The following is a 23,832-nucleotide window of genomic DNA, read 5'->3' as shown; positions in this document are numbered from 1 at the left end:
ATAAAGTTATGAAATTTATTTAATTTAAATAATTATTTCAAGGAACTGATACACTTGTTAAAAATATTAATGTTATATATATATTTTTTTTTATACTCTAAGTTTGATCAAGAATAATAACATATATAACCTTCTTTTTGTTTTCGCTTGAAATCGTGGTCAAATGTTTGCCATTTTCTTACTTCAAAATATGTTGAAAGTGTTAAGCTAGTCATTACATTTAACATTTTACTTTTTTTATTTATTAGATTTAAAAGAAAAATAGAAAGCAGGAAATAAAACTTCATAACCAAGATGACGAACGTGACGATTCCAAACAAGCTTTTCTACAAAGAAGCCATGGACCAAGTTCATCTTTACAATTCCAAACTATTGTTGGATCGTCGATTGCGAATGCCTTACATTGATAGTCAAACTGGTAAATGAAATTTTAATGGCATTGTTCATCTTAAGCAAAACTATTTTTTTGAGCAATAAAGTGATTAGAATAGTCACGGTTTGCACAAATCTACGAGGCAGTGTTTTTAATTGTGACTAGTTGCCCAAGTATAGAAAATCTGACGCAATAGCCCATCCACTATTATAATATGTGTATTCGCTTTTTATAACAATAGTTAGAAATTTATGTCTAATTTTTACTACACTTTGAATTCTTTGATTTCGATTTTGGAAAGAAAAGATTTTTGATTGTTGAAGTCACGCAGACGGTTGTATTGACCAAAATACTTGTTTCTCTTCCCTCTCTCTGAATGTGTAGCATTATTTCTTTTCAGGCCTTGCACAACAAGATTGTCATTTATGGGTTAGTCGCGTGCAACGTTCCTCCCCCATCCGTGAGGGTCAAGTGTACAGCTATCCATCACGTAGATGGCGCGTCAGAAAGCGGCCCGACTTTATCGGCACCAAAAGCAAGATAACGGAAAAACAAAAGAGTGAGGATGACGGCCAAGGTATTTTTCTTTGTTTTTACCTCGAAAAAGTGAAGAACTGATGTTCTTAAGCATGCAAAGCTAACTCTCTCAAGTTGGACGGATTTTTTGGGAAATAGTCTATTATATTTCCTTCCGTGAGTTTATCCGTGATGATTGTGGTGTGAGTATCAATGACCCACATCAAGTTGTGGTACCATTAGGGAACTACTTTTGGAGAGCAGCAATTAGGATTTTGTTTGGTCGGGATAGAAAATTACCCACATGTATGGATACCTCTGCCCACATCACTTTTCGAGTTTTGAAACTTTTTAGATAAGTTTGTTTGTTGGCCCCTTCGAGTGATACAGTGTTTTATTATATATTTCTAAGGAACGACAACCGAGACAACGGACAGCACTTTGGAAACGATAGAAGATTCGAAGACCGCTTTTGATACCGCCAGTCAATCTTCAACTACCACAGGCGGTGGTGGCGGTGGAAATAGCAGTATTTATGAATATTATGACGACATGGCCTTCGATTCTGAGTTTGATTCCGATGAGGAATTTGGTAGCAGAAAGAAGAAAAAGAAGGGCGGCAAAGTGGCTAAAGTAAGAAAAATAACACGCTATTGTAATGTTCTAACGCCCACTACAAAGTATTTAGAGTAAAAGCAATTAGTTCTTCTTTTTAAGTAAAATATTTTCTTAAAGGCATTAAAGTGCATAACGATGTTTTTAAAGAAGATGTTTTGAAATTGCATTCGTTCTCTATTATACTTACTATTCCTTGGTCTGTTTGTTCGTCAACGGTTGAAGATAACATTTTAATTTGAAACCATGATTAATTCTCTTCACCCTGTTTTCAAATTCTTTAGCCTTTCTCGTCCTGTTCCTATTCTCACATCATTTTCCGTCGTAAGTTTTTCATTAGAGCCAGGGCAAACCAGTCTAACATTTCCTCCAACATGACTTTCCAATGTTGGATGAAATGCTTGATGGAAAAACTTGCGTTGGATGAAGCGAAAATCAAGGCTGGGGCGAACTGATCCAACATTTCATCCGACATGACTTGGAAAAAAATTGAAAATTCAAAAAATAACGAAAAAAGTACTACCAAACCAATCCAACACGAAAAATTACACAATTCAATGAAAGAGCTTCTTTGATCTCGCCGCAAATGTTGAATGAAATGTTTGATGGCGAATTTTCATTTTTTTCCAAAAATTTGAATTGCCGCAAACCGGTCCAACATTTCATCCAACATAAAAAAGGCATGTTAGATGAAATGTTGGACCGGTTTGCTCCGGCCTTTACATCACAATTAATACAGCAAACCTTTCCCCTTATCTTGCCTTGAATTCACCGACAACCATTTTTTGAATTTTAACCACAAAACAATCTTGAATTTCTCAAATGAAAGACCCTTTACTGCTTTACTGATCCTACCCATTAGTGAGATAAAGCTCGCATAAAACGTTTTTATTTTAACGTTCACTATACAGGGCAAGAAAAATGCTATGGCTTTGAAATACGCAACCAGTATCAAGGTGATGTCGAAAGAAGAATTGAACCTTCTTTCTTCTGAAGATCGAAAGAAGCCTTACGACTGTCAAAGTAAGTTTAAGAGCAAAGTTACATACAGATCACTGTTTCTGTCATAATACCAAAGATAATAGACGATATCGGCTTAACGTGAAAACTCAGATTTGACCCCCGAAAATTGCCCACAATGGTTTGCGCGGAAAAAATTTCACGGTGAAATTATTTCCGCACAGAGCATTGTGGGGAATTCTCGGGGGTCAAATCTAAGTTTTCAGGTGAAGCCGATATCGTCTATTGGCTGTTTGGGCTCCATTTTCATGTTTTTAAACAGTAGCGACAAGTAATAATACACGGTTTTTTTCGCTTATTTCTCTATAGTTTGCGGAAAGCGTTACAAGAACTCGCAAGGTTTGCGGTATCACTATGAACATCACAATCACGATTTAGAAGAGCAGCAGCCCGCCCCTCCACCTGCCCCACTCTCATCCCTTCCACCACCCATCGATCCGATCCCTCCGCCTATGCCCGCCCTGACCGTTCAACCGGTCGAAGCACCACCTCCCAATCATATTGCAGGAGCCAAACGGGCGAAAGGAACGCCACCAAGTCATTTCTGTGACACCTGTCTGGGCAACGTGAATGCGAACAGACAAGGATCAGCGGAAAGATTAATTTGTTGCGCAGACTGTGGCCGTTCAGGTAAGGGACGTTTTCTCTTCAAAATACTATAAAAAATGTGAAACAATGGTTATTACATTACACTAATATGGAATGAGTTTTGCTCAGTAAATAAATGTACTTTTTGCTGTCACATAGCTCATCCATCGTGTTTGACATTCACGGAGAAGATGACAGAGCAAGTGCAGAAATACCGATGGCAATGTATCGAATGTAAATCGTGCTGTTTGTGCGGCACCTCTGACAATGATGTAAGTAACCCTTGCAATGAGAGTTCACAATGTTAATTCGTTCTACCACGCTGAAAATGTTGATCAAAATTATGTTTTCAAATCAAGATGGTTATGAATGGTGCGAATGACACAATATTCAGTTAGTAATAGACTTTGAGTCAAATTTAAAAGTTTATTTTATACCCTGTGGTGGACACTTTGATCCCACTGTTTGTTTTATGAAACCAGTTTTTACTTGTTTGTTCTTTTTTCAGGATCAGTTGTTGTTTTGCGATGATTGTGATAGAGGCTACCATCTTTATTGTCTCAACCCTCCCATGGGTGAACCTCCTGAAGGTATCAAAACCTCTTCTTTTTTAGTTAAGGTCAAGAAAAAAATGAGCGATTGACAACGATTGAATTGTTGTTCATTTTGATATTATTTTTTTGTCGACGGTATTTTGAGATTTATTTATGATGTATTTTTCGGTTTAGGATTTGTTTTATTTCTCGAGTTAATTTGATTGAATGCCCTGTTAAAATTCTAGAGAACTAACTTTTCTTTAAGATTGTTTGAAGTTTCTGTTGTCATACTTTTACCAACGTAAAAATCATAATTTTTAGGGAGCTCCGAGCCAAAATGAACTTTTTTTTTAACGGAGGCTTGTGGTGGCACTGTCACGTCGAATCATTTTGGTATAATGTTCTTCTTCGCCACTCATCCTTGTTCTTCTTTTATTAGGCCACTGGCAATGTCAACTTTGCAACTCACGCATCCAAGGTTTGGATATTTCCCGTGTTGCAGTCTTGCCGGAACACATGGATGCCGCCCTTCATGCCACGCCTTCCAAATGAACAAACAAGAAGACAGGTATCTTCATTTGGCCCAAATTTTAGGGTTGTTCTTTTATCATGTTAGCGACGACATAATGACATCACAGCCTCTGTTCAATTCAGACACATGGAAAAGTTGCTCGTCTTTTCTTTGTTATGGCATTTGTGAGACAAGATTTTGAATGGCCAACATAGGAAGCTCGTCGATAGTGAATAATGGCAGATATCAAAAAAGTTTCAATGATTATTTTCAATGAAAACAGTTAGTAACACATTTACCTTGTTGCTAGAGACTTACCCGATGGGATATCTCTATTCATGGAAGATGAAACATTCAGCTGTTTTCACAGATCATACGAGCAGAAACATTACAGATATGTGTGATGGTGTTTCTATTTTATCTTTTTTTTATTTATGAAACATTTTTAATGGAATAATTTTAAATTACTTGTGGTGTTTTTATATTTCACACTTTGAAATTGATGATTTGATATTAAGCTCCCTGATGGTTTGGGAACTTTTGTTTTGAGATACTGAGTCTTATTTTTCTAACGAAACAACATGATACCGTGCTTAGCTTAGACTATCAGTGCCTTTCAGTCATCCTTTCTTTCTTCCTTCCTCCAAATATCTCCCTTATTGACGGTTGTCATGGATGGTTTCGTTGCTACTTGTTGAACAAAATCTCGCAATTCTCGTATCAACCGAATGAAAACTTTACTTTGGCGCTGTGCTTTATCTTTAAAAAACGTTTGATTTGTTTTAAAAGGAAACTAAAACATCTTATTTAGAAGGTAATTTCATTTTCTTCTAATGTCAAGGAAGAAAGAAACTAAATTGACTTGAGCTTTTAAAGTATATTGTTTTCAGATAATATTGCGAGACCTTTTTGACCATATGCATCAGCTAATCATCAAATTTCGACCAGGAAGTTTCTCCTAGTAATAAATGACATTAAAACACCTATTATTATACATTAGTGCCGTAGGAAGCATTTTTGTATCGGGGGGGCTGAGGTTTAGGGGAAATTTTAAAACTTGAAGCTCAAAATGGCCGGAAAATGCACTGAAAATGAAGTTTTATTTGGAGAAAATTTTCCATTTCATAAAAAAGCATTTCTCGAAAAATTATTGGGGGGCAACCCCCCGGTAGCTACGGCACTGCATTACCCAATTTGAACCACCTTGTATTAATTTATTTCATTAAAAAAAGTTGAAGTATATGGCCCAAGTATGTAGGTTTTAATTCAAATGAGTATTCTATCGCATAGATTAGTCGAAATGAGACGAATTTTTATTACATGTTTTTTTTTTATAAGCAAGTGTATGCCCCTTGGTCAGGCTCGTGTATGCTTAAGTTCTCAAAGCATCCAGGCATAGTTTATGCTTATTATATGCTTAAGAATTATGCTTATGATTCACCCCGAGCCAAGTTTTTTAATGAATTCAGAAATTTTGTATTTTGAATGCAGCTAGCCGTGGAATGTCTTATTTTTTTACTTGGCCTCTACCAAACCAGATAAAAATGAAACAAAAACAGATAAAAATGACCACTTGAAAAATATTTCAGGCTGACATATATGCTCATGTTATGCTTAGGAATTCTGCAAATCTGAGCCTTCATATGCTTATAAGCGTTATGCTTATAAAAAAACAACATGTATTTTAGTAAGAAAAACATATTTTAAATGTTGCCTCAAAATCTGCCAAAAATTGCATTAAATTCTCTATAGCTCCTTAGATATTGAAATTTAGAAAATGTAGAGGATGTAGAGTGGGTTGTCCAGTTGGCGTGAGTTTATGAAAATCTCCGTTTATATATATCGGCAGCATATTTTCGCATTCAAATGGTCACTACCAAAGTGAGTAAATAACACTTATTTGATTTATTCAGTTTGATTTAGTTTTTTGTTTATAACTGTTTAGAAAAAACTTTAAGTTTAGTCTTAGCCAGTTTGCGTAGTAAAAAATATATATAGTTTGGTCCAGGGATATATAAAGGTCATGGTTGAAATGGAGGTTACCTTAAGGGAAGAAATTTTGGCGAATTACCTGAAAATTTCGCTAATTTTGCCAAAATTTCTTTCCGCCAAATTAAAATTTTTAGGTCGTTCGCCAAAATAAATTCTCGCCAAATTCAATTTTCTTTTAATTTAGTGTCTATTTCTCCTAACCCATTTTTTCCTATTTTTTTCAGCTGAAATATTGAGCAAAAATGGGGCGTTCGCAAAAATTAATTCTCGCCAAATTAAGAAGTTTTATTAAATTTCCTAAATAAATTTCCAAATTGCACCAAAATTGGCGAATGGATATATAATATAAAGGTCAGTGGGTAAGCTCCATGACGTCATCGAATCTAAAATCTTCAATATTTGTTGACTGAAACCACTTTAGGCAATAAAATTTGCCACACTGAATGATATTCAGATTAAGAAAATTTATAATTTTTTCTGCTGACGTCAGCAGGAATAAGCAAAAAAACGAATTTTTGCAATAAAATGCTGACGTCATCAATTTTTTCAAGAAATGTTTTTTCAAAGTCTAGTTTACCACAATACCTTTCAGTGTGCAAAATTTTAGCTTTGCAATCAAAGTATATCAAGAGCTATTGCAAAAAACGATTTTATGACGTCATCAGATGGCCTAAAATTGAAATTTCTTAATTTTTGAGCCAAAATTTTGAAAAATTGTAAATTTTTATATTCAGTATCACGAAACACCATTTTCAGCACCGAAATAAATCTAAATGGACATTCGATATCGAAATCCTGAATTTTAATTGCAATTTTTGTTACTTTTTACCCCCGGATTTTTTCGTTACCTCCCAATATAAAAGTGATATTAATTCTGTGAAAAAGTAAAATTTTATCAAAATTTTTTTTTCAAACTGTAGTATGATGATCAAACATCAGCTGAAAGAAAAAAATCGAAAAGGTGTTCACCTAAACTTGGGTTATAGCCAAAACTTGCTCAAAAATAAGTTTTTTTGACTAAAAAAATGCCTGTTTTTTGGCCACTTTTTAGATGGCTTTTGCAGTAAAAATCCGCTAATTTTTGCTCCAATTAGCTTCACAAAAAATCCAATAACTTTTTTTCTGTAAATGCTACAGAGGTCAGCGACCCCTCGTTGAAACGAGAAAATATAGAGCTTTCCAATGAACCAAGTTTGGACAGGGGTAGTTAAAAGTTCGAAAATCGGCTTAATATAAAGGTCAGTGGGTAAGCTCCATTTTTTCATGGTACCCTTATAATATCTTCGATATCCTCTAAACGGTTAAAGCTTTTTTTATGAAACCTTTTTTAATTGCTAGAGGAAGAGTTCTTCTCAAATTGAATCCATATATCTTTCATATATACTTACAATAAGGGCAATAAATTAGAATAAATTGTAGATAATTTTGGTTTTATAAATAAATAAATAAATAAATAAATAAATAATTGAAAACAATAACCGCTAGTGGAACTAGACTGTAGCAAGTGACAATAAGTCTAAGGTCTGACGAAAATGACCAATTGATAAGAAAAAAATGGAATAACACAACTTAGTAGTTGCGCCGGGCTGTAAAGCGACTCAACTGAAGAAACAGAAACTTGAAAAAAGTCAATAAAATTTATAAAAAAAAAATTAATTAAGAAACATTAATTATCGCCAACTCTTGAACGAGAATTATTCAGTTCAATATCATTTGTATTCAGTTCTCTACTCCAAATGGAACGGGATCCACGAATACATAACAAAGACGATCTCAACAAGCTGAATGATATCTTTGATCGAATAAACGAAATCGATTCACGGAGACGTACACCATGTTTTTCCGAAAGCATCACGGCCAATCTTTTGTAGAATGTTTGGCATTCACGTCCCATACCTCCGTTTGTAGAAAATACTAATGGGGTGAAAGTACCATTTTCGACACTATTCACACGTTCATTGTAATGTCTCTTTTTCTCATTTTCGTTTCTTTGGAAGCACTTGCTGAGCTCCAAACCCCTGTACCTTCGAGCGCTTAGGTCAAAGACCCTAATATCAAAAAATGCTCTTTGGCCAGGTGTCCAGAACCCAGTTGCGCTTACGTCAAGTCGTGCTCCTTTGGACGTATTCGCGGTATTGTGCGTCAGTCCTTCGCCGTCAAGGGTGATTAGTCTCGGCTCGTTTCGTCGTTGACGTACGTTGACGCATACCTCATCCAAAAGTTTAGCAGTGATATCTCGTACCTCGTTATGTCTAAGAGTAACGTAGCCTCCTTTCTTGCACGACAGAGCATGGCTGATATCAAAACGACTACCACAGACACATTGACTTGGTAGACGAGGGATATTCCAGTCATAACGAATTCGCAGTGCATCGTGAAACTGTTCCTTGTTAAGATCATAGCCTTGATCTCTGATTGGAAGGTTGGTCAACCATAGCAACTGGCTTCGTGGATACGTTTTTGATCATCAGTCATTTCCGCCCTGATACGATCTTGCTTGTCGTGATTTCTTTGGATTTTCTCAGTTTTGATCGCTGCTTTAGTTTTTGTTTCATTGTCATTTGGTGGTTGGAGGTTCAAGATTTGGTTTTGTAGATGTTTGGTGAATTGTCTCGAGTTTTCGTGTTCGATAGTTGCGACTCACATACGTATTTGAGACTGAGGTCTAGGTGGTAATGATAACAAGTCTCTTTCTAAGTCATTTACAATTTTACCCCCTGTTAATGGCTGGAATGAGTTGGTGACTGACGATTGTTTGGATGGGTGTTAAGTAGTTTTCCATTTCTGGAAATGTTCTTAAAAAATACGAAAAACGATGCTGGTAACCGCTGGTGTAACACGTGTATGCTGATTGTGGTTGAGTTACCGCTTTTTCTGAAAGAAGAGTAAGTTCCTTGCACCATTTATCAACAATTTCCTTACAGTAACGGTCTTTGAAGTTTATACTACCAATAACTGCACCGAGATGCCTTTCACCGTCTTTCGAGATCTGGATGTTCGTTTCCCGGAAAATTTCTTCCGCCTCTTCCAGGTATTCCTCTTTAATGATTAGCCACGATTTAGTCGGCTGTGGAAAGTAGCCAAAGTGAGGACCAACGGTTGTAATTCGTGACCACCAGCGTTTTAACGAGAGAAGCTTTCCAACAGAAGTTATATCGTCGGCGAATGCTGCCATTTTATCGAGAATATCAGCAATTGTTGATAACATTATATTCAAGAGTGGTGTTATTTAGTAGGGGGAAATTTGTTCGTTTTTTTTGAGGTTTTGAGGTCGCTCGACTTTTTTAGTCAAAGCACATTAATCCTTAAAAACAGTGGTTTTTAGTGTTTTTCAGCCAGAAACAGCTGTTTTGTCCAGTTTTTGCGCTTTCGGAAGCTCAATATCTCGAGTTAGGTACTGAAATCACCTATACTCGCAATATATCACTAATCTTAATTTTTTGAGAGCTTTCCAAAAATATACAACAGGTCTCCGTTTTCTCAAGCTAGAATTTTCATTAATTTTTCACCCTATGATTTTTGCCTGAGATCGTCGTATTTGCCCGAAAATCACACCAAAGTGTCCGAAAAAAAATTGGCACCCAAGTTATTTTGATTCCCCTACCCCTTAGCTTTCCAAAAATGTATAACAAGTGCTTTGACTAAAAAAATCGAGCGATTTTACAAATTTCCCCCTACTAATTCCTATTGCGTACACTGCCATACCGATCGGATCTCCTTGAGTGGTTCCTTCATTTGACTTAAGCTCGACACCACCGATAACGAAAAGTCTAGCTGGTGAGCGATAGCAGTTATTTACATAGCGAGCGAAAATTGGACATAACACCTGTTGTGAAGTAGAGCTTTGCGGTTAATGTTATTAAAAGCATTAGAAGCATCAACTAGTATTACTGCTTTGGCTGTTTCGTTTTCAAATACAGATCGCATCGCGTGGATTGCTGCTTCACTGCCACCTTTCTGGCCGGAACACATCTGTACTCTACTGCCACCGATGATAACATCCTCTTTAACGACTGCCATTACGAGCTTTCCACTGATGCGCCTCAAAACCTCTCCTACGCCAATTGGTCGAACTCCCGGTTGTTTATCAAGCGGGACTAGTCGTGCAGCTAAGAAACCCTGTAATGATTCATCTTTAGTTTCTTGGGTGCAAAGTTTTCGCGTTAGCTTCGCGATCGATTTTCGAAGATATTTTCCACAGTCGCCGTAAACTTTCGATGTAAGTGGTTTTCGCCATCCATCTTCGTCCATACCCGATGGTCCCGATCCACCTTGTGTCGATAAGGCTGCTTTCGATACCATCTCTTCATCAATACACTCAAAAACAATCGGATCTATATGCTAAATTGGACCATCGAGCAGGTTGTTTTCATTGGTATCGCGACCTTCAGGATGTTTTTGTCGAAGGAGATTGATCGTTTGATCGTCCAGTGGTAGCACGCCTCCGCTCATGTTGTTGGTGAGTAGTTTGATTGCCCCGTTAACATCGCCTTTTTCCATTTTTATCTTAAATTTCTTCGATAGAGCTTCAATAGTTTTCTTTTTGACCGGCTTTGGCAATCTCGATTGAAGTGTCTCGGCCTCTTTGACAAGGGCTTCGATATCTCCTCTTCGCCATTGGAGCAGTCTCCTCTCTAATGTTTCGACGTGATCGTGGGCTTTGGAAGTTTTGCTTGGTTTCTGAAGAAGCAAAGCTGGCATTATATGGACAGCTTTCATAGATACAACTCCGAGAGGACTATCTTCGATCCATGCATTGAGTAGCCTTGTCACTTCTCGGATGAAATCTTTGCCTGTACGTCCACTGGGTAACTTGAAAAGATTTTTTCGCCAATAAACTATCTTTTCATAACTATTGTTTATCAGTCTCTCAAAGTCAGTTCCTTTGATATCTCCCCAGTAGAATCTCTCTGGGATTCGCTCGATGTTGTTTTGAGGTTGCGGTTCTGGATCTGCTTCTGGTTCTGGTGGTAGCTGGACTCGATCTGCAACTATTTTGCCTTGTCTTTGATGTTGAAGAGCACCTCTAGCAGTACGGAACAGTTTTCCACATTTTACACATGGAACAGACGGTTCTTCTTGATGCGTACTGTTTACTGTGGCGGGATCACCGGCTTCTGCAATCATGGTTTTCTTCTAAATCAGCTTTTGAACATTTTTGTACTTGATTCTTTTTCAGCAATTCGTTGCGTGATCAAATTTTTCAATGTTCAAAAATAATTTTCACAAGATTGACAGTTAAGCGTCCGCCATCTTGCGTTGCCACAGTTCTTCTTCCGTACGGACTTATTTTTTGCGAGGAAAGATCTTCTTTTTTCTTCTCATAAGGCGATTAAATGAAAAATAGAAAAAAAACTATTGCGCAAATTTTCATTTTTCCGATTAGGGTTACAAAATTGTGTACCCTAGCTGCTATGGTTGATCTTTATTTCGAAATCAAACTTGATTTTCACTGAAACACCATATTTCGTTCAATTAGTGTGCAAAGTTGAAAATCACGCCAACTGGTTCCGCACTCTATAGGAAACTTTCTAAACCTAATACTTATACTAGCTTTTTTATAAAGATGATGTTTTATTTCATGATGGATATTCTTAACTTTTTGAGGAAAAATATTCTTAAGGTATTATGGTATATTCTTAGGTTAGGATCCAACCCAGCCTAAATCTAGCATGTAATACATACCTCGAGTAAAGAAATGGCAATTTTTTGAAAGTCTTTAGCATTGCTACACCCCTGTGTCACAGACACGCCGGGACCCCAGCCCCACTGGAAAATTTGGCAAAAAATGTCGTCCTTGGTGGGAAAATACCCTGAAAATTCAGCCCCACAAGGAAATTGACTTCGATTTTATCCCCATTCGAAATTCAATGTTTAAAAATTGCACTTCAAACCCATCCCCACTAGATTTTTAACCTTGGAACAATATGATTTCTATCCCCATTGGGATTTCAATATGAACTTTTATGGGTGTTATAGTTTTTCGGTTATTTCGTAATGAGGCCGCAATATAAATTTTTGACCTTTAGGGTCGGAAGAACCAGGGTCGATTCACGCTGGGATGAAGGTTGGGATAGTCGCCTCTAATAATTATTTCTGATTGACTTTTCTTTTGTTCATCATTCATAACTTCTTTCCTTTTCTTCTGTTACTTTGGTGAAATATGTTCAAATTCGAAGAGCATATTTTAGTTTTGATTTGTTTATTGATTGGTAGCCAGCGGGAAACATTCCGTCCCCCTCCTTCCCTTATTTCTTCCCCATTGGAAAAATATTCATCGGATGGTAAAAGAATTCGTTTCAAGAAGGTGTATCATTGACTTTATTAGACTTCTATTAATTCATTTCATTTTTCGTACGATGTTTGTAAGTTTTTTATAAATCCCCATCTATTGGATAGAAGTAAAAGTCTATTTTGACTCACTAATTTTTTTCTTTTGGAAACTTAGGCCTTGTATAACGTTTGAACCTTTTTTTCACTAAATCAAGTTAAGAAATGTCTCTTTTGCCCCTTTTCTGTTTTGGTGTTTCTAACCTCATGTATATGCTAATTTCAAAACACTAGAACACAGCATACACGTTTTACATGCGAAATTTTTGGTTCATTTTTCACAACTTTTACGTTTAAGGGAAAACCTGACATCACACCCGCTAAATTCTGTCGCGGCAGTTGAAATTCAAAGTCCATAAAAATTGCCTAATTATGACGTCACAATAGAACAGAGAAAGCGCTCGTGAGAAAAAGGGGAAAATACAGAAAAAGACTAATATTATCTGCATGTTTTTGATATATTTCATTTATTTTTCTTTGATAATTAATTTATGACCCCAAGCTTTCTTCTTTCCTCTTCTTTTGGTTTTAAATTTTCTTTTCTAAATAATACTTTCCATTGTGTATATTTTTTAGCTGCAATTTTCCACCTCCTTTCTCTTCTTCTATATAAACTGGTATCAGGCCTCTTGCTCGTTACTTAAAACTTTCGACCACTGAGAGAACTTTGTAAAAAGGTGGTAAATTAACTTTGAAAAAAAGGAGAAATTTCTTACACGATGGGTAAGCGCTTTTGTCATTCATTTTCATATTTACTGCTTTGTATACTTTGTTTATTTTATGCGCATCAGGTCTTCCTGAGGTTGAACCAGTCTGCTTGATAACTGTTTCGGTATATAATTTCAATCGATGATTATTTTCTCTCAGGTATGAATGGATTGTTGCTGGTCCTTGCAACCGTACAACTGCTCGTTTTTTCCGTCCACAGTTATTACATCATCAAAGAAGAAACGAGATCTGATAATGATTTTGCTGACGATGCAGAAACCGTCCGTGATGGCATGTCATTCGTCACTCGACCACGCTTTTCAAGTAACTTGGACAAAAAACGCACTGTCGATCTTTCAAACGACTACCTTCAAATTCGTGACGAGATTAACGATGACCTGAATGAAAAAGGATATGTCATCGTTCGTGATGTCACTGCAGACGGTAAGAACGAGGAAAATGCGGAGCGTCGTCAAATGGATCTTGTGGGTGGACATCGTGGCGTCAAATGGGGATTCTTCAGCCCTCAAAAGAAACGTGATTCTGCTCAACCAGTCGACTCACGCGCACGTTTTGGTGGACATGTTCGCGAAGCAGACTCTCCAAATACCGCCCATCAACGTCTCGTATTTTCTCGTATCGGAAAACGATCTCATTCTATCCCTTATGCTGGTATTCATCGACCGCGGTTCAATTCAATGACTAATAGTGAGAAACGCGAAAACAAAAACTACGAAATTGTGGCCGTGATCAAAGAAGAGGATTAAGCAGAAACATTTTCCGTACTCAAGTTGTGCACAAAGACTTTAAAACAATATTCTTATTCCGATATTTAGTCCTGGACATCCCAACCGACACCCAGCATCTGGGGATTCGTGAACACGACATTTTAGTAGAGCTTTTGTAAAAACGAAAAGTAGAAATATAAGGCTAGTTAGCTAGCTAGTAAAGCTAGTTAGCTATTATTCTCTGTTTTAACTTTTCTTGGAAGATTGAAGTAATGTATTTCGTATCATTTTTGGAAATATCTCATTCACCTCTGATTTTGTCGGGATTAAGTTCTCTAAATAATTTTCTTCTTCATATCAAACTAGACCTTATTTTTAGACATCTTTTTTCGAAATACGCTCATGATACATATTTTATTGGATTTTGAAATTCATCCTAAATGAAAATACTCCCTCTGAAAAATTTGATAAGATTTGATATATAAGATATATCTTCATGAATCAGAAATTTTCATTGTTGTTTGAAATAAGACACAGTTGCTGTTCTCGCGATTTTCCCATGTCGATTCATTGGTCTTTTTCTAATTTTATTTTATTTTGAAAATAGAGATGAAATCTGAAAACAAATCATACATTCAAATAACAATTCTGATAAGCAGTTGTAAACGCGATGTAGGCGTCAAATTACAGTTCCATTTTATCTTCAGGAATAATTCTACGTTCTTTGTTTTGGTTCAAGCCAAAGTTTATTTTCTCCTGCGATCTTCCTTGCGCTGATGAAAAAAAATCTGAACAAAACTGCTGAGATCATAAATCTAAATTAATTGATTTTTTTTAATTTTTACTGAATGATACTTTAAATCATGGTAATTATTGAAACGACAGAATTTTCTTTGTCAGACAATTTTACCTTGGTCAACTTTTGTGGCTTTGGAAATCTTGATTTTTCTCAGTAGAAGAATATACTTTTTAAATAAATGAGTCATCCTTGAATGTAAACCAAGCAGTCTGTTACAAAGCAATTAAAACCATGAACTGATTTTCCAAAAGAACGAATAGATTTACATTTAGGAATATCAACTTAAAGTTTATGAGTTTCCTAAAATTCGCTAAAGTTGGACGAAAAAATTGGGAAATTCATGAGGAATATCGTATCCCAAAAATATCGAGAACAGAAACTTTCGCGATTCACGAAATTTCTCTCGCAAAAGTCAATGTCTTTAAAAAAATTTAATAGGGCAACGCCAAAATTTATCCACTCGAAAAATCCTTTAAAAAGTTTAAAATTGAAAATCGTTACCACAGTAATTAGAAATCAAGTGAATTACTGGTGAATTTTTTCTCGTGTAAAAACCACTTGGTCATTGGCGATTAAAGTATTGAAATTTAGAGGTACGTGATTCCTCTTATTTTTCCGCCCTGTTTGTATTTGTATTTTGTTGGCATCATGTCGTTCAGATAATATTGCTGATGTATTTACGCTAATTGGCCTCTTCTAACCATGTTTTAATTAGGCCCGTACATCATGAAAAGAATTGTTATTCGTTGTATTTTTGTTGCATTTTATCACAGACGCATGTTGTACGATTTCCTGTCGACGTCATTAGTAACTGAATTAAAATTTGTGCTCCCTCTCAGACCTTTTTAAAACCTACTACTTGCAGGTCCGCCGGAAACTGAGACAAGAGATTCTTGGTATATCTAAGCTGAATCTTTAGAACAATAAAATATTCTACTTGTATCAGCCAAAAATAATTCAATGCGTGGTTTGATTACCCCCTCTCTCGCCTTACTACGGATTATCGATCTACGCATACAATTTGTTTGATTAAATGTTTAATGGCTTCAAATTTGTGGTACCCTTTTTAAGCCTCGCAGAACGTGGGAGAGAAGTTATTAACAGGTCTGTCTTTAGTAGTTAAACTTTTAAGTCATTCAGACTAACGCTCTTTGCGCGACTTCTACCTTTATTTTTGGATGTCTTCTGTTTCTGACTGACCGGAAGGGTCTGTGATTCTTTAAGTATTTGTCTTGTTTATTCAAACTGGAATATTTTAATGATGGTGTCCGACATGTAGACATACTAAGATACTAACATTAAAACTGATTTTTGTAGCTAGTACTTTCTAAGATCGCCTGAATAGCTGGCCATCACCGGACATACGGTTATTAAGATAAATGGATTTTCTCGAGTTGTACTTTATTGTAGTAAACGGGCATTAAATATTGAATTTTTAACCTTAGAGCCCTACTTGGATTCATTTAAAAAATCAAAGCGACAATTGCAAATTCCTTTCTTTTATATCCAAAGTTTTATGAAATAATAGATTTTTTTTAAATCAATTTAAATTTAGTAAAGCAGTCAAAAGTTTCCCAACTGAAATATGCAGTTAATGCCGGGTTTTCTCAAAAGGTAGGGTACTCTAATTGGGCTACCTTAAAATATTACATACTGGAAAGCAATTATTGGTGGGCATTGACGCCCCTGGTAAAAGTCTATAGGGACTCCTTCTGTAAACTTTGCCAACTTTTTGGCTTGGCTCCACAGTGTTTCTGATTTTTGTAAAAAAAGATTTCAGTTCAGATTGACTAAGCTGTTTTTACTTTTTTGCTATATAGAAAATTTTCAGGCTTGTTTTTGAGTCGGTAGAGAATGAATTCGCCCTCTTTGATAGCCTGAAAACGGCTGAAAGTTCTGCAATTAATCCGGGAGGGGTGGTGTGAACTTGAAATTCAGCATGTCTCCTCCTGTCAATATGACTAGCATCTAACGTAACTCTAACATTTTGATGACTAGTCTGGTCCGAAAATTATTCAAGAGAAAGAGGGAAGCTAGCCAAGATGGTTACGATTAAAAACTTTTTACGGTACTGTCAGAAAAATAGTATTGTGACTAATTATTAGAGAAATAGTAGCATTTCAATGTACTAACAAGCACTGAAAAGCATAATAGGAGAAAAAAGGGCACCATAAGTAGCCAAATCGGACCCCAACGGGGATAACCTTCCTTTTAAATCAATATTTAACATCATTATTTATTTTGAAGAATGTTTAAGTGACATTTTCAAGTTTTCTTTGGTCCTTGTTGGCGTACTTAAGCTCAAACTTGGGGAGTGGTGGATTAAGGGTCGGCGTTGATTTAAGGCCGGTCTCCATTTGCACGCGCTGCGATCGCACTTTTTCGAGAAAAGCTTCCACGCTATTGGTCAAAGAAAAATGAAACAATTCCATTGGCGCGATTTGACGTAACGGTCGAAAATGTGTTCAAGTTTTTTTTCGAGCGCGCTACATTTTTATGACGTAATCTTTTCTCAAGCAAAAAGGACTGAAGCCAAAAGGTGTGATCGCAGCGTGCGCAAGTGGAGACCGGCCTTTAAAGTTGGTATAAAAAGGGCCGATAAGGTTGCTTAAAACCAGAGGTGCAAAGTTTTGATCCGTTTGATTTTCTTTACAGTGTCCAGTCTTTCTGACTTTTCATTTATCATAGAAATGCAAGCATTCTCTCCGTGTTTTCCCTTTGTAGTTTTACATGACAGGTGATCAGTGGTTTCTGGTTGTTTTTGAAAATCCTTCGTAATTAGTTTTTTGGTCACCATTAACTTTCTATATTAAGCCAAAAAATATCAGCCGTCTGCTAAATCTCGATTACTCTTTGATTTTTCTGTGGCTTCGCTTGAGTTGAAATTGACTGTCCGCAAAAATTCAAACATTGTAAATTTGCTTTCTCAATGGCACCATCGCGACTTCGAGAACAATTTCGGATCATTAACTAGCTCTCCACAAACTTTTCAGAAACTTACCTTTAACTTAGCCTTAACTCTTAACTAAGCAAATTCACCAGGGTTGTATTTTGGCAGTGCTCACTTTCCAATTTTTTAACCTCCCTGTTCGTCACGTTCCCATGGGGTTATTGAGAAAATATTGAAATCTTGACTTTTTGATGTGTTACAAACATTGAAATTGTTGGAATCGCACTGAAATCCCCCTTAAATTCTCTCAAGTTACTATGAACTGCAGAAAGTTTACTTATTCAACAAGCTGTAGTGAAAATAAGAGCATTCGGCTACGGTGTGCGAGTTCGTGCGGGTTGAATTCCTGGCCGCGTCATACCAAGAACTCCAAAAAGTGTACTTAATGCTGGTAATGCCGAAAAAAAAGAGCTGTCTCTACAAAAAGGAAAATTCAGTGAAATCTTAGTCTGGCAAGTGAACGGTAACGGTAAATGGTAAGGTATAGTGCCTAATAGATCTTCTTTGTTTCGGTAAATTTAAAGAACGCACATATTGTTTACATTATTTTCTCAAAAGCTGTGAAATGAAAACTCTCTCATGTTGGTCAAGGGTACGACTTTGGTCATTATTTACCTTATCTTAAGGAATGTTTACCTAAGTTAAAACATCCATCGTTATAATATTAGATGTTAGATTTTGCTCTGATTCATTCGATAATAAAAAGATATTATTAAATTCACTGCAAGTTAAATTTTTAAATTTGAAACAAATATAAATCATTTGAAAATAATTATAAAATTTACAATTCTCATTTTACCAAAAAGTCATATTTTATATACAAGAAGAACATATAAACTCTGAAAAATAATCTCTAATATTTGTACAAAGTTCCGAGTATTGAGTGTCTAACTCGTTTCATTCTCACTTTTCCGTGTTTTCAATGAATGACGGACCATGGCACCGTAAAGGCCGTATTTCGCCATCACCGAGCCTTCGCCCCACGTTTTTTCCGTTCGTCTCCATTTAGCACGACGATTTTGAAACCAAACCTGGAAAAAAGAAAAGGAAAAATTGATATTATAAATCGTTTGGGATAAAGATTTTGGAGCCTGGTACTGGTAGAGTTATTTTTAGCGGGTAGTTAACAAAACATTTTAATTATGATTTGAGGTGCCTTATTAACCTGATTTATAGTTTACGAAAGTTAGCAATTAAAATTTTAATCGATTGAAATTCAAATTAGCACACCACAGCTCATTAAACGGAGGCTGTTCGACTTCATTACCATAATTAGGGTCCAGTCTCTTTCATGCGTCATTTACGGTTTTAAGTAAGTAACTTGTGGTAGAGCAATTGGCTGAATCGTTTGTTGAAAAGAAAATTTTTAACGAGTGTCGATATTTTATTGCTCTTTGTTCGTTGTTGCCTAGCTAAGCCCCTTTCAGCCGGTCAGTTATTACTCGTTTTTTAGTCATTTCTCCCTTTTTCTGGTGGCCGCAAGATTAATGTTCCATCATTGCGCAAATATTAATGGCGAGATCTTTATTGGCTTTTTCTTAATTGCGTTGTCAAGACATTGAGATTAGCCATTTAGAAATTTTCATGTCAGGTTGCCAAGTGATCAAAGTCACCAAATAGTGTTGCTCCGAACACAACAATTTTGGCTTCATTTTTGTATATGTCGAAAATTAGATGGGTGAGCTTTTGAAATTATTGTGCAATATTGTTCATTTTGTTTTGTTTTGTTTTGTTTGAGATTGAGACTGGACACTGAGAGACCTGGAAACTAAAAAGATTCAACCAAGAGTTTCACATTTGATTGGTACGCTTTAATTGGACGCGTGCGTTTACTGCTAATGACAATACTAATCAATGAAACAAAAGCATGCACATTGTTTCAAAAGCATTGTTTCAATTCTATTTCTGTCTTTTGCTCATTAACGCGATCAAGCAATTCACTTCAAGGCTAATTAGTAATGATTAATTAAAAACGAATTTATGCTTGATGCCACTCAAAGAGAAAAAGCCAATAGAAATTTAATGATAATTGCTCACCAGCACTATTTCTCAAGGGTTTTATTTTTATGAACCGCTGTAAATATTTCTTTTTAACATTTTAGTTTCGTCGCATGTTTACAGAACTTCTGGACACATTTTGTTCATGTCATTCTCCTCAAAAACTATTATAAGAGCAAACGTAAATGTGTAACGTACCTGAATCCTATTTTCCGATAATTTGGTGACTTTGGAGATTTCGTGTCGGCATTTAAGGTCGGGATAGTGAGTGGTTTGGAAGACGCGTTCGAGTTCAGAGGCTTGTTTCTTGGTAAAAATGGTTCGGTTTCGTCTACCATGTGCGAATGTTTCACTTCCCTCTTCATCAGAGCGAGGACTTGGTGCAGAAAGATCCGAACAGTTTGATGAACTCGTTGATAAACTTCTTGATAGATCTACATCGTGTAAAAAGGAGAGAAAAGTTCGAGAGAAGGGTCTATTAAAACGAAGAGCGTTATCAACTTCCAATAGTTAGAAAGTTGTTGAAATTAGAAATTCTCGGAGGAAATGCTTACCTTTTGCTTTAGTATTGAGTGATGTCATTGTGATACGCTCTTCTACAAAAACATCATCATAGCTATTCATATTGTGATCTTCGTACCCCGATTTCTCAACAACATGACCCCCGTCTTTGATGTCAACCTTCGTGTGACATGTGCAAGATGAATGGAGAGGTGACGGGGGTTTACTGATGGACGATATGGTTGTATGAGACTTTGCAGGAGAAACGGGTGACCTTGATCGCTGCAAAGTGTGAAGCGGATTCTGTCTTGATGGTGGACAACATTTGTCCAACTTGTATTTGACCAAAGATAAGTCCTTATAACAGGAAGGGTATCTGAAGGGGTTGGCTTGCTCATAAACGCGAATGACGTTTTTGATTTTATCCACGCGATCCAAGCCGCTCTCTTTGCGTAGAATCCAATCGATGGAGAATGGTGATTTATCGTTTGCCATCATCGTCTTTGTACACATCAAAACGAGGCTTAAAATCGCAAAAGTTTGTAAAGTTGTATGTTTGCTTATTGACGAGTTAAATGTGAATGATATGATGTTGCAATCAATGACCGGTATTTATATGAAAAAGCAACAAGCGAGCGGAAATACTTTATACTCGTTAATTAAGACCACGCGTTGCTTTTTTTATAAGAATCTTATTCAAAGAAATTTTTCCGAGTTGGAGTTTGATTTTCACATAAGTCACTAAGGGAATAATGGGATTGGGTACCATCAAAATTGAATCTCATAATTTACATAAATTTTTTGGACGATTTAGAATGTAACGCATGATAATTTGACCTTTTCGCTTCTTATAAAAACCCTTTAGAATCACTTTGATGATGGACGCGTAGTAAGCCATTTCAAATCTTGATTACTGTGTAATTTATCTTGCTTGTTCTCTTCAGTAATTAGTGCGTAGTAAATTTTTGGAAAGGGAATATTTTTGTTTTAAGAAAAAATCTTACTCGCTTATCTTTTTCGGAATCTCGGTGCATCTTAAGTGAAGATGAGAATAAAACGATATCGTACGATATCATACATCGGAATATCACGGTAAAGCAAGACGGTTATTACCGTTGACATCCATGATTTGTTACTTTTATAGTTTGATCGTGTTTTAAAGTAATCAATGTTTTATTTTTGTCATCTATCCAGGGGAATTTATCAAAGTTCGTGGAAAGTTGTAGTGTTTAATATTTGTAAAAAGTTTTTCATCTGTTCTTACAATAAGAATTAGAAAGATTATAGTTTATTGCCTTCCGAAATAACTTAAGACAGTGCGTTAACAATAAGCAAGAACCCTTGCAACATCTGGGTGTACATTTTGGCCACCCTCCACCGTATGTGACGTCATAGTATACTTAGCCAACAAGGGCGCCTTGCAGCAAACGAGCGTACGTGTTTGCAATGCTTTTGCAAAAAACTACGTTGCTCGTGGGTGTACGCTTCCCTTAATGCGTTTTGCGAGGGTGAAAAATGCTTGCAATTAAAGCAAAATGATTTTTTCTTCTCTTTGAATTTAAAAAAATATTTGGAAAACTTTTGATTAATGACCGTACCAGCGGGGGTCATTTGTTTTTGCCCAATTATTTTTACGACAAGCTCGGAAGAGGGCTGGAATGTGGGATTTAATGTTCTTAGTGGGGTTCTAACGAGTTGGCAAAATGAATATCATTGCTTGTACAAGAGCTATTTCTTATTCTTCAAGAGCCTTCGGTGGAGAAAGTGTAAAAAGTGGAAATTAATGATGAATTATATTTAATATTTACATACTGAAAGTTGGTTTCATTAGCTCAACAAGAAAAGGTTATTTCCTTAGACTTAGATTTTTGTACCAACAATGAAACGAATTTTTAGGCTTATTTAGAACTTATGAATTACTAATGTCATGAAAACAGGGAAATATTATAAATACTGAAATATTGGTTTTCAATTGAAGAGGTTAATTACATAATGAATTGGCAATAAGATGTACCCAATTACTCTTGATTAAAGACTAATAAATTACTCGAGATTTAGTTCCATTAAAAACTGGTCAACAACTATCAAATTATCCTAATTATGAGCTTTTGTATTCTTTTGAACAGGATGTGACCAACAATTTTGTATTTCTCTTATATTAATGATATATTTCGAGATTTGATTCTCATCTTCAGATTAATATCTAAAAAGAAAAATATAAAAACAGTTTTAAAAACAGTAAAAAATCCAAAACATGTACATCTTCGTAAAAAAACCTCCTCATACAACACTCGTCTCATAATAAATGTCTACTGTAAAAAATAAAATCGGAAAAATCAAAAATTGAAAAAAAAATCAGTAAAGCGTAACGAAATAATTAAAAACATTTTATTAGAAAAAGGACCATTAAATTTTTATAACTAGTGCTCGGCTTTTGTATTCATCCTTTTTGTTTAGTTCAGGTTTGAGATCTTTAATGAATAATGCCTCAAGAGTCATTAAATGTTGTTCATTTTTTGTCGACATGCCAATGATAGAGAAATCATCGATTGAAATCTCTCTATTACAACTAAGAAAATGTTTTCCCACTGGACTTCTGGAATGCTCTTTCGAACGCGTAATTAGATGCCGAACGGTTTGGCCGACATAGCGCGAGTTACATCGCGGACATTTAACAAGGTACACTACGCTGCTTCTAAGAGGCTTTTCAATTTGTGGCTTTAATGATTGTAAAACAGTTTTTAATTTTCTCGTCGTAAAAACAACCTTACACGGGGCATCGATTCGTTTCAGTGTGTTTTCAAATTTATCCGAAACTTTACCACGATACTGTATGAAGAATTTCTTTTTATCCGATTCGTCTTCTTCTTTTTCTGGCTTTTCGACAATTTTAGTTAAAGTTTTCTCAATGATGGGATTGAAAAAAGAAGGAGGATATTGATTGTTAATCAGGATCACTTTCGCTTTCTCTAAACTTTGGTGAAACAATTTCCAAGAACTGCATGACCGATAGATGCGATGAATCATTCCTGAAATAACATTTCTTTTGTACCTAATTGGTGCAAGTGCAAGAAAGTTCATCATTAAGCCTGTATCAGTCTTTTTAGTGTACCATGTCGATGATAGTCTTCTACCCTTTCGTTTAATCAACATGTCAAGAAATGGAATACTGCAATCATTTTCCCTTTCTGCAGTAAACTTCAAAGAATCGTTCAAAGAGTTTATACTTTCGAGTTTAGCCGGTACGGTGTTTTTTGCGATATCCATGAGAACATCATCAACATATCTTTCATAGATTACAGCCTCCCCTTTGATCGTTCCATCATATTTGCTGAGCCATCCGTTGGCTAGCATTGGAGCAGGTGGACTGCCCATCGCAAGACCATTGGTTTGTTGGTAGTATCCATCATGCGTGAGCATCAGTACATCACAACTGCATATTTCCAACATTTCTCTAAAAGTCTCTTTGTCAACAGGAGGTTTTTGATATTTACCAGAAAATAACAATTCGGTGCAGTATATTTGTATTCTTTAACCGCCCAATATCAAAATAAAAACTTAGTATATTGCCTTTGTGAGCTCTTGCTTAAACTTTGGTCGAGAGATTCATTCTTTTTCTTTTTGCAGTATTATACGTAACTCGCATTCAACTAAAAGTCAAACAACG

At 35.9% G+C, this 23,832-nt stretch overlaps 4 protein-coding genes across 4 annotated transcripts; 2 read left to right on the top strand and 2 right to left on the bottom strand.

Moving 5' to 3' along the window:
* Positions 1-240: 240 nt before the first annotated feature.
* Positions 241-4,708, top strand: LOC136819146 (zinc finger protein ubi-d4 B-like). The gene is made up of 8 exons (XM_067075353.1): positions 241-418; positions 774-950; positions 1,302-1,522; positions 2,416-2,527; positions 2,834-3,154; positions 3,272-3,384; positions 3,621-3,702; positions 4,088-4,708. Exons 1-8 carry the CDS (start codon positions 295-297, stop codon positions 4,198-4,200), a joined length of 1,263 nt encoding a protein of 420 aa, XP_066931454.1. The 5' UTR covers positions 241-294; the 3' UTR covers positions 4,201-4,708.
* An 8,375-nt stretch (positions 4,709-13,083) lies between these two features.
* On the top strand, positions 13,084-14,232 carry LOC136819155 (uncharacterized). Its single transcript, XM_067075364.1, has 2 exons — positions 13,084-13,204; positions 13,349-14,232. The coding sequence occupies exons 1-2, from the start codon at positions 13,201-13,203 to the stop codon at positions 13,954-13,956; spliced, it is 612 nt and encodes a 203-aa protein (XP_066931465.1). The 5' UTR covers positions 13,084-13,200; the 3' UTR covers positions 13,957-14,232.
* Positions 14,233-18,327: 4,095 nt separating this feature from the next.
* On the bottom strand, positions 18,328-20,747 carry LOC136818796 (retinal homeobox protein Rx-B-like). The gene is made up of 3 exons (XM_067075035.1): positions 20,219-20,747; positions 19,863-20,098; positions 18,328-18,697 (listed from the first exon to the last, which is right to left on the bottom strand). The coding sequence occupies exons 1-3, from the start codon at positions 20,676-20,678 to the stop codon at positions 18,554-18,556; spliced, it is 840 nt and encodes a 279-aa protein (XP_066931136.1). The 5' UTR covers positions 20,679-20,747; the 3' UTR covers positions 18,328-18,553.
* Positions 20,748-22,571: 1,824 nt separating this feature from the next.
* LOC136819734 (uncharacterized) lies at positions 22,572-23,615 on the bottom strand. The gene has a single exon (XM_067075983.1). The coding sequence runs from the start codon at positions 23,613-23,615 to the stop codon at positions 22,572-22,574; it is 1,044 nt and encodes a 347-aa protein (XP_066932084.1).
* Between the last annotated feature and the right edge of the window lie 217 nt (positions 23,616-23,832).

The sequence above is a fragment of the Clytia hemisphaerica genome, unplaced genomic scaffold (genome assembly GCF_902728285.1).
Source record: "Clytia hemisphaerica strain Z4C2 unplaced genomic scaffold, Clytia hemisphaerica genome assembly, whole genome shotgun sequence".
Lineage (NCBI taxonomy): Eukaryota > Metazoa > Cnidaria > Hydrozoa > Leptothecata > Clytiidae > Clytia > Clytia hemisphaerica.
The sequence above is the reverse complement of the archived record's forward strand: the minus strand, read 5'-3'. Positions and strand labels throughout refer to the sequence as shown.